Source organism: Penicillium digitatum, chromosome 6 (assembly GCF_016767815.1).
Source record: "Penicillium digitatum chromosome 6, complete sequence".
In the NCBI taxonomy this organism is placed as follows: Eukaryota; Fungi; Ascomycota; class Eurotiomycetes; order Eurotiales; family Aspergillaceae; genus Penicillium; species Penicillium digitatum.
In genome coordinates this window covers 2,768,691-2,780,854 of record NC_089389.1, presented here as the reverse complement: position 1 = coordinate 2,780,854, position 12,164 = coordinate 2,768,691, and the positions used below count along the sequence as shown (strand labels likewise).

The window sequence follows — 12,164 nt, the reverse complement described above, 5'->3', positions numbered from 1 at the left end:
AATAATCGGGGGACTGACCATGTGGCAAATCACTTCATACGTGTTACAGGTATGTTGTACTCTGTAGACAATTTGGAACTAGAAAATCGTCATCACATTTGGAGGCGAGGAAACGTCCAATTTGGAAGCTGAACTAATGTGTTGGGGCCCTGAAGATGTGGAGAATGTGGCTGTGGAAGGTTGAATACGTTAAAGGAAGGAGGTAAAAAGAATCCAAAATTACCCTTTATATCCCCACTTAGATTTCTACCCCCCTTCTTTAGGTTGTAAATAGGGGAGAGTTGAAGTACAGGAATGACATTGACGATCCAAGACTCCCCCGGGTTAAAGCCCAAAAAAAGTCGGGTAGGCGGCTCCCTTACCCGAGGAATGAACCATGGCGCTGGGTGAGCCAACGGCGGAGCCGGACGGGTAAGCCCTGTCAGCCCTGTCGAAATCCCGACAGTATGGAACTTTGTATATTGTCCTGTAGGTTGATTTGTTTCTTTCTTGCTTTGGCTCCAGATAGAAAGCTTTTTGTTTAAACTTGAGAACGTAAGAACTTAATACATTGGTCGGACCACATATTCCACTTAATTGATCCCGGGCTTTATAGGCGCAACCAGAATGACAGTTCCCCACTTTGGAATGTTACCGTGATATAATCATGGTCTGTTAAATGTCATGTAAGAAGTGACCATAGGCACCAGTCTTAGACATCTCTACCCTGCAACTGCAACTGCAACTGTCAGATCCTTGCATTTGAGGTACATTGTCGGTTCGCTTATAGAGTGGGACCCGATCATCTCGGAGAATTGACCCAGGGTGAAGAAAAACTAGGAGTACGTAGGTAACAGGTGGACTGAGAATAAATTCCAACGTGTTTTCTTGGTGGATTCGGAAACTGGAGTGGATACTGCCTAAATTTTTTGGATTTGTAACGTCTGCAATCGCATGCTCAGTACCATCTCTTCTAGATAGTGAATGTCCACATTCACACGGAATGGATGTCTTTCCCGTTGCCCAGCACTCGTCTCAGTATGCAAGTACCATGCTACCAAAGCAAACCCGCATAAGTCAGGCAAATAAGAAAAGTCTTCCGTAAAGGAAGAGGGACAAAACAGGCGGTGTCGATTTATTGCCTCGGGTGTACTTCAGTCAGACGGTTTTTAGTGCAATCTGGAGACAGGCTGAAATGAAAATCCCTGTAGCAAACGAATCTTCTTCACATCCGCCACTCGGGCCAACGTTGGAATCTTGGAACGCAACACTCTTCAGACAAGCGGTGAGAGCGAGAACAAAACAAGAGGGGCAAGAATAAAATCTACCACCCAAAAACCAAAACCACTAGAATCCCGAGGGAAAGGATGCCACAACGAGGAAGTTGCTGATCGTGCCCATCGAACCCCACTCAACTTGAGAGGCTGTTGGAACCAATTTGGTAGTGACACCGAGACTCAACGAGTCGCTTGGCACCCACACAGTACTGCACATTGGCCCGCGGACATGGCCTCAGTGGGCGAGAGTGTTGAAAACCTGTCACCGTGCTGTTGGGTCCAAGTGTTGGTTCTCTTAATGGCTTCATTCCCTCACTTGAGTGACAGCGGGAATCGGCGGTGATCCCTGGTCATGCCTTGGAATCGGCAAGGCAGGGCTTATTTCGTCTGTACAACGTACATACGCAAGGGTTGGTGTGAATTCCAACCCCACGGCTAATTTTCCCTTCTTCTTCAGTCTGCTTTGTCACGGCCAATTCGTCAATCCTTCTTTTCTCCGTATAATGTATTTTGCCGCACAGCGGCTGCGTTGTCGTCGTTTCAACCCCACGGTGAAATGCTGCTCATTTGGTTCATTTCATGTGTGGCTGGCCTTCTTCCCATTCTTCGCTGAGACCTTGTTACATCACTATTCGCTGGTGAAATCCTAGAAACATGTAGAATCATGGTGAGCAGCCCGAGTAAGGCGCGATTCAATTCTCTGTAGACTTGCGCTCTAACCGCTGACGACAGTCGTGAATTACCCATCATGTTTAGCTTTGCAACGATTTCTTGATGGGGGTAGGGAGATCCCAGTCAGATTCAGCGGCGTGGCCGGATTTGTACTCGATCCACACCGTCGGGCGCCCTTGGTCCCTCGAGTAAAGTAGGTACTATGAGACGGCGACCTGTGCATAGGTTTGACGGCACTGCGGCCTGGTTTCAAGTTCATTGGCTTGACTGTAAGCAGCGGACCCAAGTCAAATCTATCCCGATACTCACTCATTCTGGTGTCAATCGCCCGGGATTATTCGTGAACCACTCTTCGGCCACTCAACCGACCCGCATTTTTTTTCCTTGGTCGATTCTTGGTTGATCTGTCAGTGTCGTCGAGTAGCAACAAAAGCCTCCTGCGAAGAGCATCTTAGGCCATCTTAAGTAGTTCCGCTAGCGAGGATGTGAGGGACCGTTTCGGGGTTGGCCCCAAGGAACCACATGAACGATTCGGAGGGGAATTGGGAGTCCGCATTGATCGTATTTGGTTACCACCCACGCAGGCCCCATCCGTGCTAAATCTTCTACCGTTAAGCACCCCTTGTCTTCACAAACTGAATCCTGCATCTGGTGTGATCTTTAAACGAGACGATTCGATTGGGTAAACCGCTTGGCCTACCCCATTCGTACATCTTGGTACGTATAATTGGAAGCCCCTCCATACAGCCTTCGCAAGCAGACATCCAAGGGCGAATGATCCTCGCGCGAGCCGCCATCCTTCCCGAGGGTACCGTCGACGTCTTCAAGCGGCACCCGGCCCCTTCCATGAGAGTACATCAAATTTCACTCTTTTTTCGGATCTTGTGATTGGAAACGAGATCTTGTACTCAGAGAATTCAACCCCGCCCTGGTCAGACAAATCAGGGTATACCAACTCTGATTTTCCTCTTTGTCCACAACAGCACTCGATTCATGGTAACAATGGCGTATGCTAGTTCCCCATGTTGTTCTTTTGGACCAGGCGCAACTGACGTTGATGACCGCCAGGAATCCCGATTCACAAACGATAGAATTAGACCGTCAATATCTCGATACGGTCATAGTTCTGGGCCGGGAGTATCAGAAATATTCGATCGATCATCGCACATACTTTGGACCGGTCGATGAGGTCAAGACGTTCAGGTTTTCGTTGGTGTTTTTTCACTGACAGCAGAACCAGGAAGAAGCACAACGACTCGAAGATGAGCAACAACTTTTCCAGAGAATTTTCGATAATCGTCTGATCTTCCCACCGATCCGTCGGCTGAAAAGAGCTCTTGACTGTGGACATGGATCCGCATCATGGGCTGTCGATGTTGCTGAGCAGAATCCCGATTGTGAGGTAAGATTTTCCTTTGATTGCGCCCGGCATCTCCCTAATATTCGGTGGCTCATAGGTCATCGGCATAGACATTGCCCCCCACATGAGTCCAGACGACATGCCTGACAACCTGTGGCTTCAGGTAAGTCAAACTATCTCACATCTCACCACGGCGGACGGTGTGGTTTACACCATAAGAGGGCTGTAATACTGCCTCTTACCCATGCCTTGTGCTTAATGAACTTTGTGCGATCTGTAAATCTTGAACAACAGTTCCGTTCAGGTGTGTACCCCCTGAACATAGGCGCTGACTTATGCTGAGTAGGTCGATGACTTGAACCGCCGTTTCACCTTTCCTGCAAACCATTTCGATCTTGTCCACTCTAGACTCCTTGCGACCGGCATTAACCGATCCCGATGGCCATCTTATCTTCGTGATATAGTCAGGTGCGAATTCTCCAGAGCAGGCTGACCTTGCTGCCCCTCCAAGAGGCAGGAGCTCTCCAGCCGAAACCCAAAGGCTAACATCGGCGGTTGTCAAGGGTCCTGAAGCCAGGAGGTTGGGCCCAAATGGTGGAAATTTACTTCAATGTTCAATCTGATAATGGTTCAATCACTGATGCCCATGCCTTGAGGAGGTGGAGCACACAATACCTGCGTGCCCTGGAGGACAGAAAAGATCTTCGGGTCGGATCAAAGTTGAGAACTCTTATGGCTGAGGCAGGGTTTGTCGAAGTAGACACGAAGATGATCCCTCTTCCTCTGTCTGCGTGGTCGACTGGTCGGTATCTGGCTGCCCGAAAATAACAAACGAGGCTGATCGATTCGATGCAGATCAACGGATGCGTGACATCGGCCGACACAGTTGTTCAAACGTACAGCAACTTCTCCGATCACTCGCAATATACCCGTTGACTCAACGTCTGCACATGTCCCCAGATACTTTCAATGCTTTGGTGGAGCAAGCGCAGCAAGAGGCAGCAGACCCCACACTGAAGGCATATTTCCCACTGTAGGTATTGTTCCTATATGAAACCGGGAGACAAAGTCTGACAGAGCAGATATGTGTGCATTGGCAGAAAGCCATAAAGGCATCGGTCCGGGCAAATCGGCAGGCGCGATGGCTTGATAGGGGCAACCTCTTGCGAAAAAAAAAGTAGCCCCCAAGCCGATTGGGCCCGTTGTCGATGCCTTTCCTCCTGAATCCCAGAGCATATTGTACAACTTTGCGTTGTTTTACTCTTCACATCCCATTTGCATAAAAACTTTGCATTAGCGGAGAGATGGTTAGTCAAATGAGGCTTTTTGATTGCACCTGTTCTTTGCTTTTGCCGTCTGTAACGCAATGGGCATCCGTATCAATAACCGTCACTGTATTTTTTGCTGAAGTCTAGTTGAGACCCTGGGAATCTCGGGTTGATTCATCGAAAGCGAACTGCATGGTCGCACAGAGAACGAGTGGGACAACTCAACGGCGAGTGGAATCAGAGCATGCTCGTAGGTCACCGTGCTCATCACGGTAACTGCAGAAGACAACATTCCCACATGCATCGATTCTTGGCTTTGAAGAGCCTCGTATTCACTCGAGATGGGTCGTCGATGGGTTACTGCCAATCGCGGTGGGAAAGTCAAGGTTTATTGGATGAAACTCGGAGTCGAGGCATCGCTGTCGCTGACTAGGATAAGTTGAACTTTTAGTTGATTGCTCCTAGACAAAAAGGGAGTGAAACGAAACCGGAGAGGGTTTGAGAGGGACTGAAAGCAGGAGGCTTGGAGGTGCAGATTAAGCTGCTGAGATCATGCCCAGTGCGCGATACCCGACATCGTTGGCCCCCGATCCGACCTTACCCTTTAGAGAAGGATGTTTTCGACCCCATCACGCTCCAAGACTTGTACCTGATCAGCGAAGTGACAAATGATGGAGATGACAGAGGAAGAGAAATCAGGAGGGGGACTTGCCGAATTGACGGGAGAGCCAGGGAACCTCCAACTTTTAGGAACACATGATTTAGAACGGTCTCAGGCGGCATATACGCTTTGACTGACCTCAAAATGCTAATACCAGCTGTTACAAATGTTCATACCAGGTTGACAACTTGACAGCTTCGTGCTGGCAACGCTTTCACGCCTTCACGCGTTCAGAGCAGACTCTATCATGTCAAGAGTGATAGCACCGAGCGGCAGCGAGCTCCCCCAAGGCTCAGTGAGCAGCCACAACGTCCGTTAAACGTTAAGAAACACCCAATCTGGTGTCTTACCGGGTAATACCTGTTCAGCAGGAGCTCTGATAATCAATACATTCTTCACCGCGATTCCCTTACGAATTTGGTACAATCGCAACCTCCAAATCACTAACAACCGGGAGATTACACGAGCAGAGCTCGATATCGGTACCTTGCTAGTGCTGGATTCTTGTTGATTTGTTAATTTTCTTCGCCCTTACTCGGGAAGAGGGCCATGCCGCCTCTTAGTGTCCGATTAGAGTTCCTCCGGAATGCCCCTGTGTGAGAGCGACAGTAGCTCTATTAGTTGCGGTATGTCGATTGCCTACAAGGCCACAGAAACTTCAAATGTATGAGCTACACACTTTCCTATTTATGGGTGGGTTGGGGAGTGGCCTGGAGGCGAGCATTGGGCACAGATTTAGCCGAGAGCCGTACCTATCGCGAGCAGTCCTTCTGATTGGTCTCCCTCAGAGGCTCTGAAGCAAAAACAGCCCTGGAGCGGATATTCAGACTAGACAACTTGTGGATTCGATAAGTATCAATCAATCATGGAAGGTTGGTGCCTGGAAAGCCTATGAACTAGTTACTAGTCTATTTATACACGTGGAAAGAGCTTCATTTGATTCCTGTACGGAAAGCTGAAGATCAAGGTGCCCCTGTTATATGCCGGAAACAATTGGCCCCCAACTTCCACTATTCTTAGCCATTGCTGTGCTTCGTACTTCGTACATGGCGGAAACTAGCATAGAGCTAGCCAAGAGGAAGATGTGCAGGCTTGACCCCGATCTAGATATTGTTGGTGCCTGAAATATAAGACATCAAGACATACCCAATCGGGGAAAGCGGGGAGAAAAAAAGTTGGCGCGGATTTTCATTTGAGCTCCGGAACAGTCGCCAATTCTTTTTTCCTGAGCAAGTCACCACCAACAAGATGCCTTCAACACACAACAAGGAGAAGGCCTGGGATACAGATGATATTGATAAGTGGAAGGTAAGCCAATATACACCACTGCTGTCTTTTTTTTTTTTTTTTTCACAATTGAAAAACCCTTACTGACGGATCCTCGCAACAGATCGAAGAATTCAAACCGGAACACAATGCTGCAGGCAGTTTCGCCGAGGAGTCGTCCTTCATGACACTCTTCCCCAAATACCGGGAACAGTACTTGAAGGAAGCATGGCCGGTGGTCACAAGAGCGCTGGAGAAGCAGGGCATCGCCTGCACACTGGATTTGGTTGAGGGTAGCATGACAGTGAAGACAACGCGGAAGACCTACGACCCAGCAGCGATCATTAAATCCCGGGATCTGATCAAACTGCTTGCCCGAAGCGTACCGGTGACACAAGCGATGAAGATTCTCGAAGACGGCGTGGCATGCGACGTGATCAAGATCCGCAACCAGGTGCGGAACAAAGAGCGATTCGTGAAGCGACGACAGCGTATTCTCGGCCCGAACGGTTCAACCCTCAAAGCGCTCGAGCTGCTCACTAGTACATACATTCTGGTCCAGGGTAATACGGTGGCCGTGATGGGACCATTCAAGGGACTGAAGGAGGTGCGACGGATTATCGACGACTGCATGGCGAACATCCACCCAATCTACCACATTAAGGAGTTGATGATCAAGCGCGAGCTCGCCAAGGACCCGACGCTGGCAGAAGAGTCCTGGGACCGGTTCCTGCCTAACTTCAAGAAGCGTACACTGTCCAAGCGCCGTGTGCCGTTCAAGGTCACCGACAAGGAGAAGAAGACGTACACGCCGTTCCCCCCTGCGCCGGAGAAGAGCAAGGTCGATTTGCAGATCGAGTCTGGAGAGTACTTCTTGTCAAAGGAGGCCAAGGAGCGTGTTCACAAGGAGGAGGTCGTCGAGCGACAGCGCCTCAAGCGGGACGAGAAGATGCGTGAGCGCGAGAAGGATTTCGTTGCGCCCGAGGAGGTGACACCAGCCGATCTGGACGAAAAGAAAAAGAAGAAGGAAAAGAAGGAAAAGAAAGAAAAGAAAGAAAAGAAGGAAAAGAAGGAAAAGAGCAAGCGAAAACGCGAGGCCGAGGAGGATGCCGAGGCCGATGAGGCTACCGAGCGCAAAGAGAAGAAGAAAAAGAAGAAGAGCAAGTCCAAGGAAGTTTCTTCCGATGGGGAATGATCTGCTCTTTGGTTGTGGTATCGGTATCTTGTATCGGAATTGGCGCTTCTGGCAGTGCATAGGTCTGGCGTTTAAATGTCTTGTCTCCTGGTTCTTCGTTGCAACGTTGCAACCGTGTACGCCCCAAGCCGGTGTGTACAAAAAAAAACAGTGTTCAATACCAAGATATGATCTATTCTTCTACTCTACGCACACTGTTTTTGAAAATAATGGTAAATTTCTTCACCCATCTAATCAACGATGGCCTGCGTTCAGTATATGTCCACTTCATGTCATTTCCCATTGCAGCCGCGGAATATATACCATAAAAGGAATCAGAGTTACCCCTAAGCCGGCAATGCCTAAAATGTATATCGACACTTGAAAAAGTCAACCCCCCATGACATGTCTGAAGACAGTAGTTCAGACCGCCGCAGAACTCTCCTCATCAGAAGACGATGAGCTAGCATCCAACTGACGCAACTTGTCCGACAAGAATCTCTCCTGCTCTTTCTGGCTCTTCTTTAAATCAACACCCAAGAACAGAATCAAAAAGCTGACAACGCTCAGCCCAAACAAGAAGTAGAATGGCGTCGAGACATTGCCCGATGGAGTCGCATCGATAATTGCACTAGAGACGATGGGACCAATGAAAGACGAGGTTTTGCCGATGATATTGAAGAGACTGAAGAAGAGGAACTCATGGCCACGGGGTGTAACCTCTGAGATCATGATTTGCGAGTAGCTGTACCAAGGGCAGATGAAAAGGCCGTAAAACGCTTGGTAGACCTGCAGGATCAATCCAATTAGATGTCGCTGCTCATATGGCAGAATGGGATTGACATACCCAGACTTCCCATTCATTGTGGAAACCAAACTTGTGGGTCCAGATACCGATCATGCCCCAGCCATCAAGTAGGATGATTCCAATGGCGATGGTGTTGAACATAGTTTTGGTTCCGAGCTGGAAGCGTTGCTGGATTTTCCAAAATGCGTATATACCAACTGCCTGAGAGAGATCTGTCAGTTTAGGAAGAAAATCGCCCAGGAAGTTGAAGCTCACCTGTGCAGCAATACCAACCATAAGAAGGTAGGTCAGTTGTAGGGTATTGTAAGCAACGATGCCATTCTGCAAAGTTCCAATTACAGTTACAGTGGTGTTGAGAGAGTCTCCAAGTAAGAAATAACCTGTTGCCAGCGCCGTTAGCCTCCAAAAATGACCAAACAATAGACACAGTAAAACACAAAGTCTTACCAATCAGATAGATCAGACTCTGCTTTAAATGCCAGATCTGCTTCATTGCATGCCACAAGTGCCACATGCCTGCAACAAAAATAGACCGTTTCCCAGGGTCTTGACCCGGACGGCGTTTCTCAAGAACAAACCACGGAATCGAGACAAGCAACCACACACCAGAGACGAATGCGATTAGCACACTCAGTCCCCAGTTGTTATTGCTGTCACTATCATTGACACGCAACCCGAACATAATTCCCACAATAATCGCCAAAATGAAAATCTCCGCGACGGACTGAACGTAGAAAGCGACATTGGAAAGTTTGCTGCGCATCATAGTATCGGCATAGTCATATTCATCGCGAGTTATCATCCCGGCGGCATAGGCGTCCGCCTTTTCCTTCAATTCAAGGGAATTGCGTGCCAATCCTGGGAACGCAGCAGTCCAGAAAGTAAGTGTGGTCTGATAAGCGATCAAACCGACCATGTACAAACCGACCGCAACATGCCATTTGTCTGGGGTATGGACGCCCAACCAGCCAAAGCCGATGGCGTAGGCAACAATTGACAATCCGATCAAGATGTTGGGTCTCCAGTAACCGAAATCGGCGAAACTGCCGATTACCAGGAATACCACGACTTGGATCGCGAAGGAGATTCCATTTGAAAGGAGCACGATGCTGTTAGACGTGCGAGGTTTGCCTATAAAATCGAGTAGTCCATCGGAAGGGGCTGCTTGGGAGAGCAAGTTTTGAAACGCAGTTGGTGCGAAGTCTAGATTGGGTCAGCTTTCTTCGAAATGCGAATGCAGATCCTGCTTGAGAATGCGGATAGACCCACTGAACAGAGACAAGCCATTATTTCCAATGTAATAGCTGCCATCGTGGTTTTTAGTTTCCGCACAGGGTCATTGCAACGATCCACGCACGCATAATAGGCCCAGATTTCATTTCGGGTGGTGCAGTATCTCTCATCGAATTGATCTGGTGCAACGGGCTGCTCGATCTTGTTTGAGGGAAGAACATCCACTTCCACAGTGGAGAGGACATCGTCTTTGCGATCTCTGTCCATGACTGACGAAGAGAAATTACGGAAGGACCGGAGATTGGAAAGAGAAAAAAATCCAAGCGACGGAATGGGACGAGTTAAATAAACAGCAGAACAAGACCCGCATGTCAGACCCTCGACTTCAGAGGAACCAGTTGCATTGCAATGAAAACGCCGATCTGGATAAAATGGATTTAATCAGACCAGACTATATCGTGTCGGCTCTAGTCGGTGCTTGACTGCATTATCTCGTCCTATCAAATCGTCCGAGTTCTCAGTTTCCGCATTTGGCGTGGTTTTCCAAGTTTGGTGGCGTTTGGTGGCGTTTTTGAAATAGACACCTAATGGCTCAGGCCAAAACTAGGGCATGAAGCAATACGAGTACGAACTGCTGTGAGAAACAGATACTGGTCAGCTGAAATCTGGGTAGCTGGTTGCCACCAATCCAACCAATGAATCGATTGTTTCATCCGGCTTTAGTAAAGGAAGATCGAAGCCAGGGATAGATTGAAACTGATAGGGATGTGCTCTCGAGCTGCTGGCGAACAAGCATTTCTTGTATTGGAGACCATCAGTTGCGAGACTACAAAGCCGTGCTTGAAACTACTCCAGCGTCGGCGTGGGCTTTTGAGGCGCTGGAGCCCTTAACTTTTGAGGCATTGAATGACCTGGTTATCCTATATCTCAACGCCATCTTTATTCCAGAGAACCCCTTCGAACTTGAAGAGCTTGAAAGTGCTGGGATATAGCAGTCTACTTGCTTGGGCGATCGCTTCGTCTTCCTTCAGAAAGGGGCTCCATTTGTCCTCGGTTGACATGTTGAAAATGAAGGTGACGGCCGCTTATGAGGCAAGCTATGGACAACCGCTTAGAATGTGACCTGTATGGAGCCTGCAACTGGTTATTAGGTGAGTTACACCGCTGTTTGGTGTTGAAAAATAAGATCAATGAATGGAGGATAGTGGGGTAGAGAGAGAGGGCCCATAACCTGATCTGGCAACTTGAGAGCAAAGTGGAGAGAAGAATGGATTGAGTTCTCTACAAACAAACAGCTAGTTACCTGTGCAGCTGCTGGATGAAGCCTGGCAAACAAGGCATCCATCTCTATCTCAACAACTTCCCATCTGCAATGGCCATCTTAGGGAGAAAGAACCAATGCGGGCTGTGAGCTGGAGTCTTGATCCCCTTTCTTCTGAGATGTGAGACAGTCGGCCTCGGCTTGGAGACACCAAATTCAGCTCGCCATCGACGATCTCTCCATGTCCAATGTAGTAGAACATATTGAGGTAGTGCTGTTCCCCCCCCGTCACACTCAAATAGTGCGGACGGTGTCAATTTAAATGAATCGGAAGCAGCTTCACCTACTTTTCTCATCGTTCATTCCTGGGATTCTCCATCAGCCCCTGTTGATTTTACATTTTCAGAATGGGTAGAAGTGGTCACAGACTCTTCCTGTCATCCGTTCGTGCTCAGATTTGAGTAGGCTGGATTTAGGAAACGGACACAATGAACAGAATTTAGAAAATTTGCTGGTGACAACACGTTTGTTGCATTATGCAGATCTTTAGTTGCACGCATCCAGAGCGCCTAGCTTTACAGTAATCAGTGGAATTGTAAGAGTACAATGTGGATAGTCCTTAACCATATATGTGCTTTTAGATGGGCTTGTTAAGCCCTGGCTTTAGCAAGCCCCACCCGTAGCACCGAAAGGATACAAACCCCATAACCTTGGAAAGCCCTCACGACCATATCCCTATTCCAACGTTCCCGCGTTCCCTGATAGTTCTCTGTAAGCTGCATTTGAATAGAGCTTTTGGGATTCCCCAAATAAGCGTTGTTTGGGGTCCGGATAGATGACAAGTTTTGCAAGGGGAGTTGTTTGGTGAGAATAAACAAAAAACATGGAAGGGTTGAAACGTGGAGTAAATTCGACTCTTTGTTCTTGTAGAGAGCAAATGCTTGTTGCTCAGATGTAAGAACTTCCCGGTTTTCTCCGATGAACTTCTTCCTTTTCGCCCCAGAACTCAACCGCTCTGTGTATTGAAGTCTGTCATTCTCAATTAATTTGATAGTTACTGTCCATCACTTCCTGATCTGAGCCAGTCATCCTATTCTTTTATTGTTGCAATTTTACCATGTCGCTTTCGCTAGAAAACCAAGGTCCTGTACCTTCCTCGCCTGATGATTAAAAGCGCCACTAGCTCTGAGCTTAGGAATGCCCCC

At 48.3% G+C, this 12,164-nt stretch overlaps 3 protein-coding genes across 3 annotated transcripts; 2 read left to right on the top strand and 1 right to left on the bottom strand.

Moving 5' to 3' along the window:
• Positions 1-2,930: 2,930 nt before the first annotated feature.
• On the top strand, positions 2,931-4,116 carry Pdw03_5994 (Methyltransferase type 11; the record flags this gene model as incomplete). Its single annotated transcript, XM_066101220.1, has 6 exons — positions 2,931-2,935; positions 2,997-3,108; positions 3,169-3,330; positions 3,386-3,451; positions 3,635-3,756; positions 3,852-4,116. 6 exons carry the CDS (start codon positions 2,931-2,933, stop codon positions 4,114-4,116), a joined length of 732 nt encoding a protein of 243 aa, XP_065958160.1.
• A 2,349-nt stretch (positions 4,117-6,465) lies between these two features.
• Positions 6,466-7,678, top strand: Pdw03_5993 (RRNA assembly protein Mis3, putative; the record flags this gene model as incomplete). Its single annotated transcript, XM_014682988.1, has 2 exons — positions 6,466-6,525; positions 6,608-7,678. The coding sequence occupies 2 exons, from the start codon at positions 6,466-6,468 to the stop codon at positions 7,676-7,678; spliced, it is 1,131 nt and encodes a 376-aa protein (XP_014538474.1).
• A 402-nt stretch (positions 7,679-8,080) lies between these two features.
• Positions 8,081-9,965, bottom strand: Pdw03_5992 (Atg22B-1p; the record flags this gene model as incomplete). Its single annotated transcript, XM_066101219.1, has 6 exons — positions 8,081-8,446; positions 8,505-8,666; positions 8,721-8,845; positions 8,913-9,668; positions 9,735-9,769; positions 9,823-9,965. 6 exons carry the CDS (start codon positions 9,963-9,965, stop codon positions 8,081-8,083), a joined length of 1,587 nt encoding a protein of 528 aa, XP_065958159.1.
• Between the last annotated feature and the right edge of the window lie 2,199 nt (positions 9,966-12,164).